The sequence below is a fragment of the Hypanus sabinus genome, chromosome 4 (genome assembly GCF_030144855.1).
Source record: "Hypanus sabinus isolate sHypSab1 chromosome 4, sHypSab1.hap1, whole genome shotgun sequence".
NCBI classification, from domain to species: domain Eukaryota; kingdom Metazoa; phylum Chordata; class Chondrichthyes; order Myliobatiformes; family Dasyatidae; genus Hypanus; species Hypanus sabinus.
Genome location: NC_082709.1, coordinates 50,260,977 through 50,284,939, shown reverse-complemented (window position 1 = coordinate 50,284,939; position 23,963 = coordinate 50,260,977). Strand labels below are relative to the sequence as shown.

The 23,963-nt window shown below is 39.0% G+C and overlaps 1 protein-coding gene across 4 annotated transcripts in view; it reads left to right on the top strand.

Moving 5' to 3' along the window:
• The window catches only part of mlphb (melanophilin b), a 117,100-nt gene that overhangs the window by 79,796 nt on the left and 13,341 nt on the right, over nt 1-23,963 (top strand). For all 4 annotated transcript variants that reach the window (XM_059967057.1, XM_059967056.1, XM_059967058.1 and 1 more), the window contains 4 exons: nt 585-795; nt 5,501-5,745; nt 7,181-7,264; nt 15,605-15,838. In XM_059967057.1, coding sequence (XP_059823040.1) covers nt 585-795; nt 5,501-5,745; nt 7,181-7,264; nt 15,605-15,838 — 774 coding nt within the window. The remainder of the gene's footprint in view (nt 1-584; nt 796-5,500; nt 5,746-7,180; nt 7,265-15,604; nt 15,839-23,963) is intronic.

Here is a 23,963-nt window from a genome sequence, read left to right as displayed (position 1 = left end):
ACTGACATGTTGGAACATGAATGGGAATCAGAAGTCCCGCTTGTGGCAGATGCATTGAAATCCATCCTTTTGTGTCAATGACCAACACAGTCAGGTATTGTGCTGGGCGGAGCCTGCAAGTGTCACCATGCTTTTGGAACCAACATGAGTGCTCACAACTTACTAACCCTAACCATATGTCATTGGAATTTGGTCAGAAACTGGAGAACCCGAAGGAATCCTTCAGAGTCACATGGAGAACATACAAACTCCTTACAGACAGGGACAGGAATTGAACCCCAATCAGTGATCACTAGGGCTGTGACACTACCATGCTTTCCCGTGTCAATGCTCCAAATTGCATCCACTGTGTGCCAGTGGTGGAGTGAGTGACTATTTAAGAAGGTTGGTGAATTCCAGCTCATATCCCGTGGATATTCACAAGGGCGCTAATAGATGCGAGCAGTAGGCTCATAGTCTCAGGAGTGATAGTTCCTGGTTGATGTTTCAATTCCACTTGGGAATTTCCTTGAAAATAGTTTTATCAGCACAATATTTGGGCTTTGGCAAAGACCATTATTTTTCTTCATTTCCATTTTTCTCAGTCATTTTCAGAGTTTTCTTTTCCTGGCAATGGTGTAACGGGAGAGGGTTCCAGGAAGGGATCCTTAATTGACAACCCAGAGCTTTCCTCCGTATTTCGGAGCATCCTGCAGGACAAAAGTCAGAACTTGATGCCAGATCAAGTGTTCAGCACAGAAGTCCGAGTGGAAATTAATTCAAGAAGGAAAAGCTTGGACAGATCTTGCAAACCTGGTACGCTTCCATTTTCTTCACTAGGTATTTCACACGCTGTGCAATACACTTCATTTGTACCAAACTCAGTGGCCATTTTATTAGAACAGTAGTAAACCAAGTGTGGTCTTCTGCTGCTGTAGCCCACCCACTTCAAGGTTCGATGTGTTGTGAGTTCAGAGAAGCTCTTTTGAACACAACTGTTGTAATGCATGGTTATTTGAGTTATTTCACCCTCCTGTCAGCTTGAACCAGTCTGGCCATTCTCCTCTGACCTCTCACATTAACAAGGTGTTTTTGCCCACAGAACTGACACTCAATGGATGTTTTTGTTTTGTTTTTTGCACCAACTCTCTGTAAAAATCGAGAGACTATTGTTCATGAAAATCCCAGAAGATCGGTAGTTCCTAAGATACTCAAACAACCCTGTCTGTCACTAGCAATCATTCCACAGCAAAAGATATTTAGTTCACATTTCTTCCCCATTCTGTTGTTTGATCTAAAGAACAACTGAACCCCTTGACCATGTCTGCATGCTTTTATGCATTGACTTGCTTCTACGTGATTAATTGATTAGATATTTGCATAAACAAGCAGGTGTGCAGGTGTACTTAGTTAAGTGGTCACTGAATATACATTCCAAGGTGAAATACAGAGCTAATAATTGGCACCTCAGCTTTGGGAGCTAAATCAATTCCAACTTTAAGTGCAAATCTCATTATTCAATATCCAAAATCCCTGGCATTCATTCCTCGTCTTTAAGAAGGTAATGTTTGTCCAATTTCTAGCCCTGCTTTGTTTTCTTGTTCTTGTTACCTAATTTTTCATTGCAAGAGAATTCACTATCAAGTTTTACTTGCTAGGATATCTATCCAAACATTGAAGTTCATTATTGGATTAACTCATATCCCTAAAAAGATGTCCTGGGATAATATTGCTGGCATAAACATGAACATAGAACAGTATAGCACAAGAACAGGTCCTTTTGCACGAGATGTCTATGCTGACCATGAGAGCAAATTAAACTTATCCTACCTGCCTGCATGTGATCCGTATGCTTCCATTCTCTCTATGTATTGGCTAAATCCCTCTTAATCATTGCAATCACAACTGTTTCCACCACTTCCACTGGCACCTACTACTGTGTGCCAAAAAACTTGCCTTATAAATCTCCTTTAAACTTTTCTCCTCTCACTAAAAAGTTATTTCTTCCAATATTTGATAATTCCACCCTGGGAAAATGACTCTCACTATCTGCCCTATCTATTGCCATATTTTTATATACAATACTTCTATCAGATTACCCCTAATGCTCCAGAGAAAACAATCAAAGTTTGTCCTAATAGCTAATACTCTCTAATCCAGGCAACATCGCAGAGTCACAGAGCAACAAAGCATGGATACAGACCCTTTGTCCCAGCCAGTTCATGCTGACCATCACGCCCATCCAACTGTTCCAATTTCTTATGTTTGCTCCTCCATGTAGCTCTCTGAATATTTCTTAAATGACACCATTATACCAGCTTTAACCACACTCTCTGACAGCTCGTTCCTTATACCCATCACCCTCTGCATAAAAATAAAATTGACGCTCAGGTCCCTTTTAAATCTTTCCCATCTCATTATAAACTTATGCCCCCAGTTTTGGACTCTCACGCCATTGGGATAGGACTGTTATCATGCCATCTTATCTTTTAAACATTTCTATACGGTTGCACGCTTATTCTTCTACATTCCAAGGAATAAAAATCTAGCCTGTCCAACCTCTCCCTAGTACTCAGGAAGCATCCTGGAAATCTTTTCTGCACTATTTTAATTTTAAGCACATCTTCCCTCCAACCGGGTGACCAAAACTGTACATTGTTATGAATTCCCGTAACTGGATCACTTACCAGCAAAGATAGAGAGGTCCGTTGAAGTCTGATGGTACTATTTTTAAAAGTATTTATTGATAAAGAGCACAAAAAGAAGATTAATGCAAACATACAGATAATATACGTCGTCAATACTAAATCTAAGGACGGGTATAATAATAACCGATGTATTGTCCGATGGAAAGATAAGTCACTATCAGTTCGTTCAAGCTGCAGCGTTGTTGGGTTTAAAAGTGATGCGGTTTAAACTTGCCCCAGGTCTTTTAAGATGCCAATCCGTTGAGTCAGGGGAGCGGGCTTCCCCGTTGTTAGCTAAAAGCTGCTTTCCGTGGTTCCAGCCACCGATTACAGCCACGGAACCGAACGCACGTGGCTTCCTTCAGATGACTTCCTGCTGTTACGTGGTCACTTAACGTTTCTTCTGGTGCATCTGGAGGGGATGTTCCCCAGACCCTCTTTTATACTTCCTCACGGGGTCTCAGATGTCAGTCAGGTTGGGATGATGCAATCCCTCAACCAGCTCACTCTGGTCATCCCCTGAGGGGCTTCAATGAATAGTACAGTACTCAATACACAACTTGGTCTTCCGGAGACAATGGCCATGTCCCGTAGCTTTACATTGCCGGAGAAATGAGCCAGCCTGCACGTCTCTTTTCCCAACCCAACAAGTGATCTTGCGATTCTCACAAAGGAGGGGGCAATATAGTACTCCAAATGTAGTCTTGCCAACAGCTTATATAACTTGCAACATAACGTCCCAACTCCTACACTCAGTTGCCTGATTGAAGAAGGCCAATTTGCTAAATGCCTTTTTCACCACTCTGTCTACCTGGGGCACCACTTGCAATAAAATGTGCACTTATACCCCCAGGTCCCTCTGTTCCATTTCACTCCTTATTGTCCTACTTTCATGGTATAAGTACTATGCAGATTTGATTTTCAAAATGCATCACCTCACACAAACCTGTTTTGAAATCCATTTGCATTGCTTAGCCCACTTCCATTACTGATCAGGATCCCCAGTCATCTACAATACCCTTCTTCGCTATCAAAAACATCTCCCAATTCGGTGTCATCCACAAACTTACTTATCAATCCTTGTGTATTTGCATCCAAATTATTTATATAAATAGCAAATAACAAGGGTCCCAGCACCAAACCTTACAGCGCACGATTAGTCAATAGCCTTCATTCCAAGAAACAGCATTCATCCCTACAATCCATTTCCAACCTTTGAACCATTTTTTAAATTCATATACTGTACCTAACTCCCCCCAGAATCCATGGCTAATCTTAACCTTCCAGACAAGCCTACAATGTGGGAATTTGTCAAAGGCCTTGCAAATGTCCAAATAGACAATCTCAACTGCCCTAGCCTTATCTATGCTTTTGGCTCCCTCTTCAATAAACTCTAAAAGATTCATCAAGCATGCACTTCCATGCATAAACCCGAGCTGACTCATCCTAATCAGACTGATATCCAAATTATGGTATTCTCTGTTCCTCAGAATACTGGTGTATCCTTTCCAAAGCCCCCATAACTCTTTGACAATGCAACAACCAGAACCATACTCAATGCTCTGAATGTGGCCTACCCACAGTTTGATACAGGTGTAACATGACTTCCCTACTTTTATACTCAACTCCACAACCCATGAAGGCATGTATCAAACTTCTTTACCACCCTGTTTTCATGCTTTGCCACTTTCAGTGAGCTATGGTCTTACATGCCAAGATACTTCTGTAGATCAATGCTGCTAAGGTCCCTGCAATTAATTGTATACCTTCATCTTACATTTAACTTCCCAAAGGGCAACACCTCACACTTTTCCAGATTAAAACTGTCATACCATCCACAATTTACTAATCAGCCTTCATACAAATCATGCCACAGACCTCAAACAATAGAGGTCCCAGCATTATTCCATACAGAACACCACTGGTGATAGACCTCCAGTCAACATAACTGTCTCCACCACCGTCCTCTGCCTACCGTAGCCAAGTCCGTTTTAGATCCAAACTGCAAAGTCACCTTAATCTCCTGGATAAGCTTAGCACAAATGACCTTGTTGAAAGTTTTACTGAAGTCCATGTGGACATCATCTGCTGCCTGGCCCTTATGAATCTTCTTTACCACCTCTTTAAAAAGCTCAAATCAAGTTCAGAGAAAATTACCTCATGTGTGCAAATCCATGCTGGTTATCCTTAATATGACCATGCTTTTTTAAATGTGAATGAATCTTGTCTTGAACAATCTTATCCAGTATATTCCCTACCACTAATTTAAGGCTCTTTGGCCTGTAATTTGTTGGATTATTCCTACTGCCCTTCTTAAACAAAGAAACAACAATGGCTATTCTCCAGTCCTCTAAAACCACACCTGTATCTAAAGAGGATCCAAAGATCTCTTAGTTTTCACACTTGCCTTTTATAATAACATGGGATAGATCCCATCTGACCCTGGGAATTTGTCCAGTTTAATTTTCTTCATGAACTCCAACAGCTCCTCCTTCTTGATACCAACATGCCTGAGAAAGTCAGCCAATCCCTCCCTTTTGTCACTATCCTTTTCCTTGATATGAAGTACTCAGTATCTCAGCCAACTTTCCTCTTTTAGCCTTGAGTGCTTCAATAGGTTCATGGCCACTCTCTCAAAATGCCTTGGGGATCTCCTTACCTTGGATATTTCCCAGCCCTTTTTAACACCCTGGATTCCCTGTTTAAGTTCTTTTCTGCCTCCTTTTAATTCTTCAAGGTTCTTTTCTAATTTTTCTGCAGTAAATGGGTCCTCTAAATTCACATTAATGTCTTTAATTTTCCATGTCCTTCGTGTCCATGTAAATTGCTTTCAGAGGAGCTTATGCATTGTGAGCAGAGGGTCTCCCACGTTCAGTCCGTTCCTCCAGTTTGGAACTCCAATGAAGAAACTGAGGTGCAGAAGTGTTTGCCAGAACAGAGGTGCAGGGCCCAGTCCTACACGGACATGGAGAGTTCTGATAATGATGAGGCTCCTGAACATCCAACGTATCGTTACCATTTTGTACAGCATCGGAATAGAGGCACTTCACCGGAGAATTCTGGCTCTGGTGGAATTCAGGTAAACAAAGAACTCAAGCAATGAGCACAATTTTGTGTTAAACACAACTTGCTGTATTCTGTACATTATAGTTTTGCCTTTATGGTCCACAGTTTTGAACAATATAACAACAATATTTGGTAGCCAGTAAATTCCAATACTTTACTGTCTTCTGAATAAAGAAATTTTATCTCATCTCGGTCTTAAATAATCTACCCCTTACTCTGACACTGTGACCCCCGGTGCCAGATGCATCAGCTAGGTTTGCATCCATTCTGTTAGGATTTGAGAGAATTTAGTAAGTTCAAAAATATTTGTAAGATAAAGACCTAGTTTATTCCATCATCCATCAGCCTAGGAGTCAGGCTGATGGATCTTCATTGCATACCCCCAGTGGTAAGTATACCTTTCTGTAGATAAGGGAAACAAACAGGTACTCAATACTCTAGGTGTGCTCTCAGCAACTTATATAATTAGAATTAGGCACCTTTGGTCATGTACTCCATTCCTGTCACAAACTTGTCTTTTCTGATTTTCCTCCAATTATCTGCTTTTTAAAATGAATTGTCTAGTTAGTTTCTGCAGCTCCAGTTTCACACATCACACCTTTATGCTATATGGAATACAGCCTCTGACAATGACTTTGAAAGGGGATATTTGGTATAACAGTAAAGATAAGAAATGATGCATACATGATATAACAATAATTCTTTAGAATTGAGGATGAAAACAATGCAAAGTCTACATTGCTCTCTGCATCCAAATTCGGACTTCAATTTGCATCTTTTAATTTGACACTGAAGTTCCCTTTGAAACTGAAGCAAAACAAAAGACTGCTGGAGTTCAGTGGGTAAGGAGCATCTGTGAAGGGAAACAGACAGTCGACATTTCAGGTTGAAAGTTCATCTGGACTGAGAGAGCAGAGGGGAGATGGTCAATATGAAGAGATGAGAAGGAAAAGATAGGTAAGAGTGACAATTGTTAGACCGATCCATGTGAGGATGGATGATTGGCAGGTGGAAGGATGAAAAGTGGAAATAGCAACTCAGGCTGGAGGTGATAGGGTGTCAAACAAGGGCTGCAGATGATGGAATCTGAGGAAAATAAGATGGAGCATGGAACTAAGTAAGGGAGGTGGTGGGGGCAGATGAGAACAGTAAGGGGAAGAGATCCAGTGGGAGAGAATGTGGGTAATGGGTAGATGTGTTGCTCTCTGTTGCTACCTACATCTACTCTTTCAATCCAGCTGAAAGGGTTTTCTTGAAATGTTGACTAATTCCCTCCACAGATGCTGGCTGACCTTTCGAGTTTCTCTTTATTACTTAATCTGCAGACTCTTTTGTCTCCTCTTTAAGCTGGATGAATTTGAAAACACTTTCACCCTGCTAGTGGTGGAGGTGGTGGTGATGGTGGTGGCGGTGAGCTGGTGGTGGTTTGACCCTATCCTTACCTACAGATTTCAGACCTATCCAAGCGCATGTCTTCCATTGAGCGAATGCTAAGCAGACTGGAAAAGAAGATAACCCCCAGCTTTTTAAAGGTAACCATTGGAATGTTTAACTGCACCGAGGAAAATGGCAAAAATTCTGAACCATCAATTGCATTTTCCTATTATCAATAAATGTTTTCTGCTAATCCAGGGCAAGTGATGTTTTGGGCTAGCAAAAGGAGTACATACTGATTGGTTGTTGGAGTTTTACACAGAAAATGGCCTCTGATCATTTCAGTTTCATGAACTCCTCCTAAGTACCAAATGACTCACTTCGGCAACCAGCCATCAAAAAGAAATTAATCTCATCAAAGGATACATAAACCAAGATTATAGGAGAAAGCTTGATAAAGTCTGGGACTCATCTGCATGTTCAGCAATAAGTTGTTTGCCCCTAACCGATCCTGCATTGTTACTCTTTCTTAATATCTCTCCCCTCTTAGTTTCATGATACTACTGGCCAAGGTAAAGTTTGTAAAGTTTTATTCAAAGTATCTATGTAGCAAAACAATGGTTTGAGCTTTGTTCACTTTTAAATCCTTAAAATGGTCAAAGTTATGAAGAAGAATTATTTAATGTTGCCTGTATAATCTGTGATTTCAAAGGAAAGGAGGGGAAAAACAGTGGGTGTGGGGTAAATGGGAGAGGAAGCAGGTCATGTTTAGTGTGGGACTGTCTGAGAAGAAGAAAAAATATCCTTATAATAATCATTAACAGGTGCACCTGTCAAGTGTAAGATTGGAAGAATTGTTATAAAATATCCTCATTTTCCTTGTTCTTGTGCATAGTTCAGATTAAATGCTGTACCCAAGCGAGCTGAAAGTAACTACCAAACAGTAAAGTCAGGCATCATAACATGCTGGGATCTAACACCACAATATCTAAAATTTGGACTTTTAAAGTAGAGGTTCTATAGTGTTGTAGGTTAATTTTTTTCCCAGTTACACATAGTTTTTGCTTTTCACTAGTCTCCAAATCATTGTACTGAGGGAAGACACTTTAATGATGGGCAACTGTTTTTATACAGATGGTGATATCTATGTAGAAAGAGCTCCCTGAGGAAGTGGTTGAGGCAGGAACAATAAAACTTTTAAAGGACAATTGGATAGGCACATTGATAGGAGGGACTTGGATGGCTATGGGTCAAAAGCAGATAAATAGGGTTAGCTTGGAAAGGCATGTTGGTTGGCATGGACAAGTTGGGCCAAAGGGCTTGTTTCATAGAGTCTCTAAGACTCTATGAAAACGCCTTATGAGATAACTAAGGAGACAAATACAACCGCTTGTGGCTGTACTGTAAGTAGGAGAAATGTTTTGAACATAATTTTTTCAAATATCATACCATTTTTAAGTAACTGATCTAAGTTTCTGTAGGAAGCCCCTTAAAAGATAATATCCTCACCAGTTGCCCTTTTTACCAGAATCACTCACTGAAAATGTAGAAGGGACTTAAGTTCTCTACTACAGTGCTTTACCACACACTGGGTAAGTCCTATGCTGATTTGTCCTCTAACTGCAACACCTCACACTTGTCTCCATTAAATTCCACCCGCCATTTATCAGCTTATTTTTCCAGCTGGTCCAGATCCCATTGTAAGCTTTGATAGTCTTCCTCACTGTCCTCTACACCTCTAATCTTGGTATCATCCACAAACTTGCAGATCCAGTTTTCTACATTATCATCCAGATCATTGATTTATCTGTTAAATGACAAAGGACCCCGCACCAATCCCTTTGGCATACCATTTTTCAGAGGCCTTCAGTCAGAGAGGCAACCAGCTACTACCAGTCAGGCTTCTCCTGTAAAGCAATTTACTACCTCATCATTATGAACAAAGCAACTTATTCTGGTAGGATGTTAATTCATGAACTGTCAGTAGGTGCTTCTAACATTAAATGCAGACATTACAGTGCAGTGGAATGGTGCAGATGAGGAACACCAATGACCCTTCACTCCAACAGGCTAAATAATTGAGTCCCAGCTTTCAGCACATCAGATCAGGTTTTCAAAGTCAAAACGTGCCACCTAGCAAGTACTTCACCAAGACTGGGCTCAAGAATTCATCCCTCTCTGCTTCAACTGCCTCCTGCAAGCCTTTGAAATATCTATTTTCTGCCAATTGAGACTTCCCACATATCTCTCATTTAAATTTCTCCATTACAGATAGTTGTGTCTGTCATGTTACTTCCGTTTAAATGTACCGTGGGTTAACAGTGAAGAATCATATTCTAGAGGAATTGAAGAACTTTTATTTACAGTAATAAATAAACACGTCTTAACCCAGCCACGTGCTGGAACGTTCTAGCAATCCTACGCATGCTCAGTGCCCTGTCCAATCATGTACTGGTACATCATTGCACGTGATATCACATCTTCCTTTCCCTAAAAAGAAAAATGATTAACAATGTTAATCAAAACACATCTATATCAGATAACTGAAACTCTGAAGTTGGCTTTTTCTTAAGGTCTTTGTGATTTCTTCTTTGTGACTGCTCCCTCCTCTGTTTGGACCATGTATGATCTAGTCTGTGTCCATGTGTTCATTTTATCTTGTATCCTCACTTTGTCTCCTTGTCCTTCAGACAAATGTCTCCTTAGATCAGTCAATTCATGTTCCACTTCCATTTGTAATGAAATATCAATCTTCTTTTCTTCATCTAATTCATTCATTAACTGCATAAACTCCTTTTATTAATGCTGAAATTTCAATAAAACTTATCAATTCCATCACTTGTGCTTTCACTTCTTCCTTATACTGTGCCCACTGTGAGCGTTCTTGCTCCAGACGGTGATTAAACTGAATCTCATATTCTCCCAGAGTCTCTTTTATTATCGATAGCATTGAAGCAACCTCCTCCTGCCATTGCTGTTTCATATCATCAATTGCCTCCTGTTTGGTCATCTCAGATGCTGCAGCTACTGCTTTTATATTCTCTATGTCAGCATTTGCCTCCATGAGCTGGACCTGCAGTCGAGTTACATCACCTTCTGCCGACTGTAATGCAACACACTGTCGCTTCAGCTCTGTGTCACTTTCCAAGACTAAAACTCTTTTCACCAAATTAAGTCTTTCACAGGCAGATAAACCCAGAATTGACTGTACATTTTTTGGCACGACCACAAATGAAAGTGTATGCACAATATTTTTGTGTGATACCTTTGCCACGCATGTTCCTTTAACTGGAATGTCTGCACCTGAATACCCAGTCACTTTTATATTTGTCTGATGTGACTTTGGTCTTGGCTTTAATGCACTGAACTCAGATTCTGCAAGAACATTTACTTGCGCTCCAGTATCAAGTTTAAAGAGACTATTGTTTCAATTCACTAGCAATGGAATAGTCCAGTTATTCTTATCTTGTTTATTTTCACAAAGCACATCAATATAAAATTGCTCACGTTCATCTTCAAGCACAGCATTTACTTGTTTCATTTTATTTTCCTACTTTCTACTTTTATAACAGCATGAAAAATTATTAACCTTACTGCGGCCATTGTAAATTTTGCCACATGTGGGACACTGACTTGGATGATGTTCCCATGCACAGCGATCACATGACTTTTTTCTTTCAAATGCCGTCTTGCTCTCTGTCGGTTTTGTCAAAGTATTATTATATTTCTTGATATATTTGCACTTTATTACAGTGTTTAATTTGCAGTTTTCGACAAAAAGCTCTTCAGTCTGCAATGTCACAGCCTCAGAAGCTTTGCAAAGCGCCAAAGCTTTTTCAAAATTTAAATCTTGCTCTCTCAACAACCTTTCTGTCAGAGCATTATCTCGAATGCCACAAACAAGTCTATCTTTAATGAGAGAGTTCGTGAGCAATCCAAACTCACATGTTCTACTATGTTTTCTTAACTCAGTAACATACTGATCAATTATTTCAGTAGCTGTCTGTGCACATATGAAGAATTTATATCACTCATACGTTAAATTACACTTAGGTATACAAAATACTTCAAATCTGTCCATTATTGACTTTAAATTGAAATTATCTCCATCTTCAAAGACAAAATTATTATATACCTCTACTGTGTCATTCCTGATTACATGAAGCAGAAGCACAGCTTTTGTTTTTTCCGATTTTTCTTCATAATTGATTGCCGATAAGTACAGTTCAGACTGTTGCTTGAATATCCTCCAATTCTCAGCTACATTGCCAGTCAGCTGAAGTTTTGATGGGGGTTGTAAACCTTCCATTTTACTGTTTACAGTTCAAACTTTTTTTTCTTTTTTTCTGATTATCTTCAATTCTCGATTCTCCCATATTATTCTTCCAGAACCTCTTCTGACACCATGTAATGTTACTTCTGTTTAAATGTACCATGGGTTAACAGTGAAGAATCATATTCTGGAAGAATTGGAGAACTTTTATTTACAGTAATAAACAAACATGTCTTAACCAAGCCATTCTAGCAATCCTGCACCTGCTCAGTGCTCTGTCCAATCATGTACTGGCACATCATTGCACATGATATCACCACAGCGTCCACAATTGACAAGGTCCTTAGCTCTGAACTACCATTATAAATTGGTCAAGCTCTCCTTTAAGCTCCTTCATTAAGGTGTCCTTCATTTTGGCTGATATCTGCTTAATATCAATTTTAGAACATACTACAGCACATTACAGGCCCTTTGGCCCACAATGTTGAGCTGACCATGTTGTGCCTACACTAAAAACTTGACTAGAATCACCCTACTGCATAGCCCTGTATTTTTCTAAACTCCATGTACCTACCTAAGAGTCTCCTGAAAGACCCTATTGTATCTACTTGCATCACTGTCGCCAGCCGTGAATTCCACATACCCACCAGTGTCTGTGTAAAAAAAACTTACACCTGACATCCCCCTGTACCTATTTAGCACATTAACGTTCCTGTGGAGCACGTTCAAACATTTTTATTAAGTTAATGGTGGTATGCAGATAAGGGCTCTCAATATATTCCCAGATAATAATGCCAAGAGTAGTGAAAGTACCTCTATTATTGCAAAGACAGCAGTATTTCCAGGGAGATGGGTTCTACTTTGTATCTCCCAGTTTGCTTTTGTTGATGTGAATGTTCTTCACATTGTCATTTGCTTAAGAGGGAAAGAAGTGTGATTGCAGGAGAAGTGTTCATCACTTTTCTATTTGGTGGTTGATTATGAATGAGGATGCATCTCAAAAGTCTCTTGATATAATCAGAGCAAATGCAACACTGCTAGTCCTTGGCAACCAAGGGTCTTGCAGAAGATTTTTTTAAATGATCATGGAAATTTGAAAGCTGAATCTAATTTGTTTGTGTAGATAATGTTTAATGCCCTGAGGGAATTACCTCCTGGGTCCCTTTAAACTGCACGGTGATTTATGGGGATCGTAGGTTCCAATTGCTTTCTGTAGACCACATTATCAAACAGGAAATTTACAGAAGGCAAAAAAGATGACTTAATGGCAAATTGATCAAAGCAACATGCTCTCATGACCAGGAAATCATTACGTGACATCTGTTTTGCAGTCCTTCTTAATGGCACACACAGCTCCCTTGATTGTACACCAAGTTGTTTACTGAAGAGACTTCTTGTGAAAAATGTGATGCCGTGCACATTTCCATATCAAATTAATTAGTTGCATCCTTTAAATAAACTTCTGGAAAGCTAATAGCTATTTGAGTAACGTGACAATTAGTTGCTGCAGATTTTCTTCACCACACTGGGTTGAATCATTCTCTTTCACAGCATTTTAGTTCAAGGTTCAAAGTAAATTTATTATCAAAGTACATATAAGTCACAATTCTTGTGACACCACTCAGCCAGTTTATCAAGTGCCTTCATATATGCTGACTCATCACCACCTTTGATTCGGCCAACAACTGCCGTGTCATCAGCAAACTTAAATATGTCATTGGAGCTCTGCTTAGCCTCACAGTCATAAGTGTAAAGTGTTGAGAATGTTGACAGACATTGAATTTTCATTAAGACAGAAAGAAAGATATATTTTTCAAATAAACTAATAAAGTAGTGTTAATGCTGCTAGAAAGCTTTATGCTGGGATATAAGAAACCTTCTTCTTTGTTTTGGTTGTTCAGGGCACTTACTTCTTTGAAATAGTGACAGAAAAGTGAGCTGCTGATTTATGAGTGGGACAAATTTGACAGCACGTTTAAAAAGCAAGCATGTGTGATAGGCACAAGGTCCTCCCTTTCTGTTAGACTTTACAACAAATGAACATCACCAAGTACTTACAATACAGAAACAAGCCATTCAGGCTATCTGATTTGTTCTAACATCCATGATCAACACAAGCCTCTTTCCCATATCATCATTTAAGTCTATCAATACATACTCTTTTAATATCTCCTTCACATATTGACTGCTTTCTCATTAAAAGCACTAACATTATCCATCTCATCCATACTTTGAGGTAGCCCTTTAGGTTCATATTCAGTCATCCCATGATAAAGCTTTTTTTCTGATGTGCCTTTTGGATATACTAATATTATTATTTTGGCCTTTTGTCCTACTATTTTCTGCAAGTGAAAATAATTTTTCCAGCACTCCTATTGAACAATTTAATCTAATTTTCCTTTAATAGATCACTTATCTTTTTCTTGAAGAACCACAACCTCTTTAACTTGTCTTCAGCTATAGTATCACTCTCATACATCTGTTTAGCATTTTCTGCACTGCCTCCATGTGAAATGGAGGTCAAATCATTTCACAACACTCCAAAAATGGTAAAGCATATCCTATACATTAACATAACTTGGGCTGCTTTTCAACTCTAGTAATGAATCCCATTGACATCAGTAGAATGTGGTGCAAAAGCAAAACGGAAAATTAGACTTCTCAAACTAAATTAACTTCTAATATGTGGTTGGTTGAAATGATAATGTCCAACAAGCAATCTGCTGGAAGAACTCAGTGAGCCAAACTGCATTAGTGGGGGGAAATTATTGATGCTTCAGATCAAAACACTCGTCAGGTCTGAGATTGGAGAGGCCAGATTTCCAGTATAAGGAGGAAAAGGTGTGAGGGAAAAGATTCTGAGCACATCTCCTTCATCCACCAATCACCTTGGGAGCCTCTCCCCTTCTCCTCTTTATACTAGCCATCTCACCTCTCCACTCACAGTCTTGAGAGTTTTAACCCGAAGCATCGACTATTCCTTTCCTCCTGCATATGCAGCTTGATCCCCTCAACATCTCCAATAGATTGTTCATTATACCAGTTTCCAGCATCTGCAGCTTCTTATGTTGACAATGTCCAACATTTCAAACTGGTGGCAACCTGACAACTAGTTAGGGTAGTCTAGTGACTTGGAGAAAGTAAATTAAGTCAAGGCCATGGGTTGCATTGATTAAGCTTTGAAAATTGAAAGATAGAGGTTGTTTTGGACATTAAGTGGAGGGAATCTTTGTTAAACTGATGAACAATAGAAGTCTGTAACAAGGAGTGTACCACTCAGATTAGTGCCAGATACATTTATAAAGGATGTGATTTGATTAATAAGTTTGCTGATGACATAAGGATTCGTGGAGTAGTAGATAGTGGAGAAGGTTGACAGAAGGTACAGAGGGATGTAGATCAGTTGGAAAGATGAGCAGAGTACTGTCAGATGGAATTTAATCCAGACAAATATGAAGTGATGCATTTAGGGATGTCAAAAATTAACAGGACATGTATGGTAATTGGCATGGACCACAGCAGCTTTGCGAACTAACGCTGCAACAAAGCAATGTTGGGAGTCATAAGTTCCTGAAAATGATGACACAGATAGATAAGGAAGTGAAGAAGGCATTTAGCATGTTTGCCCTCATAGGGCTGAGTATAAGAGTTGGAATGTCATATTGGACCTGTACAAAATACCCTACTTGGAATTATTGCCACACCACAGGAAGGATGTGATAGCATTAGAAAAAGTGTAAAAGAGATAACTGAAATGAGGGGCTTCTCTTATATGGAGGAGAAATTTGGATAGGATGGTTTTTTTCTCACTGGAACATAGAACTCAAGAGTGACTTCATTGAAGAGTGACCTTATAGCGATTTATAGCATTATGAAGGACATGGTTAGATAGAGTCTTTTTCTTAGGTTTGGGATGAGGGGAGAGGAGGGGGGGGTGAAGTCTAAAACTACAAGGCATAGGTTTAAGATAAAAGGGAGAAATTTAAAGTTTTCACTCAGAGGATGGTGCCTATCTGGAAGAGGTAAAGGAAGTACAACTACAATGTTTAAAAGACATTTTCACAAGTTCAGTACAGGAATTGGAAAGAAGCAGAGGGTTATTGGCCTAATGCAGGCAAATGGGATTAGCATGGATGAGTTGTTTCTGTTCTATGAAAAGGGTAGTTGGAATAAGTTGCCTGCTTCTGTGCTTTAGCTTTTTAAATATTTTTCATTAATTTTGTAGTCACCAGACAACAAAGGAAGGCCTCATGTGTCGTCTCCAGCTAGGTCTATGGCTTCTGGACTTGATTTGATAGATGTGGACCTGGAGGAGGAAAAGCTGAAAAAAAAGTTGGATGAGTTGGCCTGCAATATAAGTGACAGAGGCCCTTCGTCTGAAGATGAACAGAAAATGAAGACTGAAATTCCACAAGAAATGAGCTCATCTAGTGAAGACCTCCAAAATAAGACTATAAAGGTATGTATCCAATGAACGTTCAGTTGAAGTCACAGTAATTCCCTGAGGTGTTTGTATCTTTTGAGTTTAGTTCACTTAGTAAAATAATGTTGTCAGCTGTTGACTGTAATATTATGGTGCAGTGATTTAATGGACCATCTGTGTTTCTAAATTAAAATAGACTTAATACTGGAGCAGTTCTGAGGAATGGTTATAAACACTGACTCCTTCTGGCCACCAGTAAACATTCAAAAGGTGGACAGTAAAAGGCAGCGCAGTGGCACACCTCTCATGGATTTTATTATATTTTATCTTAACATGAATTCTATCCCACTCACATCTCAGAGCAGTGTCTCTGTTTTGCAATCTCCAGTCAAGGAAGGCACCCTTTAAGGCTAGGTACCAACCTATAGGGTAAGAAGAAAAATCAGATACGAGTCCCTTTCTAAGGCACCCATGAACAAATGCAGTGGAGAGATGAGATGTAACTACTGCCCAGACTCTCATCTTGGAATGATTTTGGTCAAAAGATGGACCTGAGGAACACTAAAAATTTAAAATAACACTATTAAACAGGCCAAACGCTATTTTTGTAACAATGGAAAGAGAAAGCCAAAAAAAAGGAACAGAATTAGAAGTCTAGTGTAAAACTAAAGGAATACTGTAAGTCAGGGGTGTCAAACTCATTTTAGGTCACGGGCCGGATTGGGCAAAATGCAGCTTCATGCGGACCGGATCAGTCGGGCGCGTGCGAACGCAGCTTTCATTGCCTCCATTTTTTCAGCCTGTTCTCATGTGTCTCAGTCTCTGCTATAACTACAAAGTGTTTCACTTCACAAATTCCGTTTCTTATGAAGAAGACTGCTGAGCAAGCATTATTTTTATGATTGGTATTAACTTACAATCATTGGCTTCATATCGCCAGGCCATTAATAATTAAAATAATAGATCTATCTAAAATGATCTCGCGGGCTGGATATAATTGTACGCCGGGCCAGATATGGCCCGCGGGCCTTGAGTTTGACACCTATGCTGTAAGTGAAGTGAATATTTTATATAATATGAAAATAATTGTCTAAGTACACAATGCTAGAGTGATGAAGACTGTTTATCATTGTTTTTCTTTCTGGCTCAGTATGTATATGATACAATTACAAGCAATGCAGATCAGAACTGCCACATGTTGAGTTTCTGACATCATTTGTTCTCTGATATCAGCCAACTAGACATCCACGTGTCACAATTGACATCAGTATCTCAGTTGGACAGTGCAAAGAGAGAAGGAAATCAGCTGCGCTGATGGCCACTGACATAAACCGTGTATATTAATATTAAACTGGAATATACTGGGACTCGGTTAATTTGCTTCCTAACCATTGAATGCCTCAGTGAATCAAAACCTACATGAGAAATGCCACTCTGAGAGCTTCTGTTGTCCACTAACCTGTAGAAAGAAAGTTCTCTGGATTTCAAATATGTGGAGAAGAAATGGGATGGGGTAAAAAAAAACAATTTTGAATTATATAAGCCCTAATCTAAAGTCCCTTTGAACTACTGTATGTTACCTCATATGTTATTTGAACAAGACAGGTGACTGGCTCAGTAACTGATAGCATCAAGCTGAGAGCCTGCATCATTTTCACAACATAGTTGTTCTAGAAGTAACAGAAGAGCTTTTTGATGTGAAGTTCAGCACTGCAACACAAACTGTGGTCTTCCTTGGTTGCAGTGGATCACCATGATGTCTTCTGTGCCTTCGCTCTCCATGGAGCATTGCAGTACCTCCTTCCTGGCCATTGGATCTCACTGTAGATTTCATTGGCCCAGTCCATCAGAGCTAACTTCACATGCTAGGACAGACATGTTCCTATCTCACCTGATTCCGTCTACCTGTCAAAGCAGTGTACCAGGGTGTGACTGTTACCACATGCAAGCAGCAATGTAGAGCCACAGATGACAACCGAGTGTCTGGTGGGACCAAAGGTGAGTGAGCTGCCCTGGAAGGGGCACAAAAAGCTCCTTCACCAAAAGCACCACCTCTCCTTGGACACCCCATACACACCCACCTCCCCACCCCTTCTATTTAGTATCTGACCAATGCTTCACAGAAAATCACAACCCATAATTTTGTGCAATTTGGCAAACTTAGTCAGTGGGACTGTGGAACAGTGAATATTGACAATGAAATAATGTCATGCAGTTGCCTTCAGAATGCTGTTCTCTGGAGGAAGCTAATAGAGAGATTATGTCACAGTCAATGGTCAGATGCAAACTGCACTGATTTCCCAAAGGGCCATTCACATAAGTTCCTCAACAAGGCTACTCCCATAGCACCTCCCAAACACACCCAGACTCCAGCACCAAGGACAACAAGGGCAACAAGTACTGGGAAACACCACCATCTCATGTTCTCCTCCTAGTCTTAAGCCATCTTAATCTGAAAATATTTTGCCATTCATTATCATTGGGTTTAACCCCTACCCAATAACAATGAGGGAGACACAAGAAACCTTGAATTTTGTAAAGGAGTGCAAATACTAACTGCTGGAGAAACTTAGGTCAAACAGCATCTATGAAGACAGTTGGCATTTCTGGTCGATTTCCTCAGGACTGAGAAAGTGTCTTCACCTGAAAGACTCCAATTGTTCAAAAGGGTGGCTTGCCTCCCACTCCTCAAAGGCAATTAGGAGGAGCAATAAATTCTGATACTGCTGCAATCCCTACATCCTGTGAATGAATAAAAAATCCATACAAATTCATTTGCACAATCATCACATAAAACTTTACAAGAAACTATGTACTTCATCTGCATAATTTGTAACTTCGGCTGGAATTTGTTTATATATTTTATCCAATAAATAAGTCATTGGTTTAAGAGTGATAATCTAGTATAGTTTTGCAAGTGGAACCAAAGATCGTTCATAATCCAAAAATAGTCTGTGTTAATATTCTTGGTTTAATACCTGAGTAAAATGTTTACCTCATAGAAAATGCCCTTCCAAGGCAAAGATGGGTTGTAGGGCAGTAGGAGGGATTCTTTGGCCAGAGGGTAGAGAGTTTTGTAATTCATTGCCACGGATGATTGTGGAGAGCAAGTCATTAGGTATACTTAAACCAGAGGGTGATAGATTCTTAATTAATCAAAGGTTACAGGGAGAAGGCAGGAGAATGGGGTTGAAAGGGAAAATATATCAGCTATGATCAAATAGCAGAGAAGACATGACGGGCTAATTGGTCTAATTCTGCCTGTGTCCTATGGTCCTATAGTCTTATAACTTGGGCTTAAAACCACAATATCTTTTACATGGGTCTAGCTGGTCGCAGACAAATTATGGTGGGTGAAAGTAATGAAAATTATTGCAACTATAAACCACAATGGATTAAAAATTAAGGCAGGAGTGGGGGTGGAGTATGAAAGTAAGATGTCAGAACATCAGAAACTTCACTGGTGGGTCCACCATTTCTGATATGGAGGTTTCCTAGAGGTTTGTCACAGGTTAAGTAAAACTTATTTTTAAACTTTCTCTGACATTGTTGCAACCAATAAACAAAAATTAAACTATACATTTTGATACTTTTTGACTTTTCTCCAAGGTTTTGACAGTACTACCTTAGAATCTTCAATTCCTGAAACTTCTTGGGAAATCTAGGAAATGTTGGCAAGCGGAATTACTGATAATTGATGACAAGCTTTGCTGAATGTTATCACACCTGTATTTTTATGTCACTCATCCACCAGCATGTTTTCAACTAAATCATAAAACTTTGAGGCCAACAGAATTACTTTTGTCTACAGAAAATTAATTGCTATTTGCAAGTAAAAATATGGTTAAAAATACTAACAAAAACTACAACAATTATCTTCTTTGTAGCCAGTTAAATTAATCCATAAGGAAGAGCACTCATTCTAGATGGCCAATGGGAAAGTAGAGAGCACTATTCAAGAATAGAACTATATCTTAAATAGCTAATTCACTAATACCTAGAATAACTAAAATATTAAAAGGCTGTGGTTCCCACCACTGTAGTATTCCATTGCTGTAGATATTCTTTCCCAACTCAAGTACACCTTCAAAGACATTAAAAGTTACCAGAGTATTGTTATAGAAACAGGGGATGGTGTGCCTGAATTGGGGAAATACAAGATTTACAAAATAGATGACAATCCTAGAATGCCAAAGGCACACATTTCAAGGAATAGAGAAACCAGAGAGATGAGTATCATTCCAAAACTTAATTATATCACATCATATAATTATATCAAGTCAGAACAGCTCTCTACAGCTAAGATCTACTCTTAAAATTCTGCCATAGTTCAATTCAATTCAATTCAGGTTTAATTGTCATTTCAATCATACATGAATACTCATGAATTCAGCCACATGAAACAGCATTTCTACATGGTCAAGGTGCATTCTTGGAGCAAACCTGTGAGTAAATTGATACCTTTATGACTACTTAGTTTAGACATAGCATTTTCACATTGAACAAGGCAAAACCCAGCGAAGAATACTCTGATAAGACTTAGTTAGTGTGTTACAAATCTATTCCTAATTTACATTTTATGATGTAAGGAGCATTCTTCAAATAACGTGCTGTTGAGATGATGCACGTATTAGGTACAAAACTTTCTCTTGATTTTATTTTACTTTGATCAATATCAGTGACTTGACCTCAAAAATTAATCACTGGATATAAGTACTTGTAAAAGCCTGGAGACTAAGATAAGGCTCAGTCTAAATGACCAATGCATCAATTGCATGTTTGCTCACATGGTTTACTTTTCACTTACTTTGTGTCCTTTTCAATCACAGCAAACTTGTTAACATCATTAACAACACTGCACCTGTTTCTGACCCAAAGAAGTTAGTCTAACATATATAGTCCAGAAATATTCACTTTTTCTGGAACTGGTTTATCTTCAAGTCAGATGGCACACTTTTAATGTAACACTAAGATATTTGTGCTCATATCTTAATGGATGCAGCAACTGAAAGCTGCCTTTATTAGTGTTCCATTATCCCAACTATTAAAAGGGAAAAGATGTTGACCCTCCACCTCATTAATGTGAGCTCTATCTCTGCTTATTTTGGTTCCTTAATGGCTCTTTTCACTCAGTTTCCTTTTGTTCTTAAACAGCAATAGCACATATTTGAACAAATAGATGTATTATGTCAAAATATATTTTCTTGCCTGTTTTGATATTAAGTAAAATGCATTACAAGGATATTAAGCATCACAAATATTTCCTTCAGATCTATTTCAGTATTGAAATCGCACCAGGGAGTAAAAGCTATTAACTGGATCAGAAATGAATAACGTATTTCTCAACATCAATCTCGCCTCTCCCATATTTCTCTTCAACAGACAGTCTGGTTGTTTTGAAAATGAGGGAGAAGTAAAGCTCATTCACTTAGAAGTAAGCATAAACTAGAGGTGTTGGATGTTAACAGTGCAAAGAATTACAAGGACAAAGAAGCATCACAGAATCCTAATGATTCTGCGTGGTGTGAATTAACAAGATAAGACATGACACAGACCTCAGCTAGTAAACCAGAGTAATATTCCTGGGTATGATCACATTTTCAGAGCTTCATCACCACCAACAATACCTAGATAGTGTATGGAAGTAAGATGGGGCTAATGTGTGAATCTCTACATGACTCAGCACCCTGCTGATGCTACCCCTGTTCAGACATGAGCCACCACTGTAGATGATGGAGTAGTGGACCTTAGTACAAGCTGGTAAATGTGATAACATAGCGGTTAGTTTACAAGATTAGGAATACCATTTAGAAGCATGTGTTTACAATCAATACTGGGTTTAAATTCTACTATGGCTGATGAAATTAAGTTGAATAAATCAGACTTTCAAAGATCTGGAGTAAGATTTTACCATCAATGAAGCTACTGGATGGCTGTAATAGCCATGCTATTATTTCAAGAAAGACAATTGGTTTTCTTGTCACACTTTCCAATGTACAGATAACTCCAGACTCAGATTAAGTAGCCTAGCAAGTCATTAAATTCTGGAAAACTATTGAAAAACCAGAACATGTAAATTCAGAGTCAGATATGACAATAAGCATATTCCCTGCAAAATCATGCTTTTTAATATTCAGGGACTTGTGCTGAAATTGCTGATTTCTAATCAAGCAACAACAAGGCATTGATATATCCATGGAATCATAACTTCAGGTCAGGTTCAGTTGCTAGTATTCTGGCTTTTGACACTGACAGAGTTGCATTTTAGAAAAAGGTTGTTCACTTAAAGTCATTTCTAGTTTCCCATAAGATGTAACACTTCCCAAGGAAACCTCTTGAGCAAACACTGTTAACCTAAAGGATTTAATTGGTCAATAACTTTCCTATGTGTCCTTGATAGAGCAATAATATTGCCTGGGTCACCAACGTGCTTGTGGTATCAATAAAGGATACTGATACTGCTTACTTGGAAATATCTCAATATGCTTCCAAAAAGACTGATGTCTACAACAAAATGCCCATTCAGTGCACCAGCAGAGCCACTAGCTGTCTGAGGAAAATAGTGTTTAACAATCAAAACCCAAACTTCAACAAAACCCTGTTGGCCAGTAATGATTCTTACCCTTCTATTTGCTTCTGGGATGTGAATTATCCTAAGCACTGAAGAGGTACTCCCAATTCTATCTTAACAAACTATTAGTAAATCAATCACCAGGATGTGAACTAACATCAGCATGCTCTCCTCAGTGCCTTAGAAGTGCACACCATACTAGAGGGTCTGCCGACGGATCTCGGCCCGAAACGTCAACTGTACTTTCTTCCATAGATGCTGCCTGGTCTGCTGAGTTCCTCCAGCATTTTGTGTGTTGCCTGGATTTCCGGCATCTACAGATTCTCTCTTATTTATCACTGTACTAAAATGTTACATTGCACACTTGCCAAGACAAAACAACAAAAAATGTGTTATAGCAGAAATCAAATTATTAGTAGGCTGCTAGGAAAGGCTATTTAGCTATAATCTTCCAACCTGTAATTTAGTTGTGTGCCTCCATGTTATACTTTGTCACTATCATTATCCCTACTGTCCCTTTTAATGAACTCCAATTCTACTAACAAAAATTTAATACATTGTTTTTATAAAGCTTATATACACATCAACAGCAATACTTCAGTTACATCAGTAAATTAATTAATTTTGCTGGTTAAACATGATTTTCTTCAAGAAACCTATGCTGGTTGTCATTCACATCCCCCATTTATTTTCTAGGTGACAATTAATTTTGTCATAGATTATCCCCAAGCTTAAAGTTTCTACATCAGGGACAAGGCAAACTGCTTCATAGCATTGTGCATCCCGTTTTGAATCTATGTCAGTGAAGTGGCCCTGAACAGAAGCAGAGCACAGCCGAAACACGCATTGATGTTTCACCCTCACCTTCTTCAGAAAATGTTTTACTCTGCTTTCAGTCTACACATTACACAATTCCCTGGAGTTGACCAATTTCATTAAAGTTTGTCTCAGCAAGTAACTCATTTATTTGTGTACAATTTACTTTTCCCCGAGTGCCAGGATCGGCTTGCTGCGTATTAGTTTAATGCTCTTGCGAAGTGTCTTGGGATGGCTTTGTTATATTAAGGTTGCAGGATAAACAGGGGTGGTAATAGTTGGTATTCTTGATGTTGTTGCTTTTGCAGTGGTGGGGCTTTCTCTGGATTACTTTTCCACTGGGGGAAACTTGATGGCAGAGCTCCTATTGGACAATGCCTGCTCTGGAGGCATGATCCTGTGCTTAAAATGAGGAGTAATGTTTTCATGAAATACCTAATGGAAAACCTTGGGCATGTAGCATTTGTAATGATGGATGTTCTTAAATTCTCGTCATTAGGGGATGATATAGGATGTATAACCAAGCCAGGATGGCATGTGATATGCAGGGTTAATTTCAGCTTCATGATTACCCTTCACACGGTAGCATTAGGCTTTCTAGAGGCTTATCTATCTTATAGAGCCAAGAGTTGTACAGTGTAGTAATGTCCTTTACCCACAGTGAACAGGGAAGTTTGACAGCACAGTGTTAAATATTTGCACATTAGTAAAGTAATTTCTACCAGCCAAAGTATCATCTGTGAGTGTGAGGAAATTCTCAATAAGAACTGAATT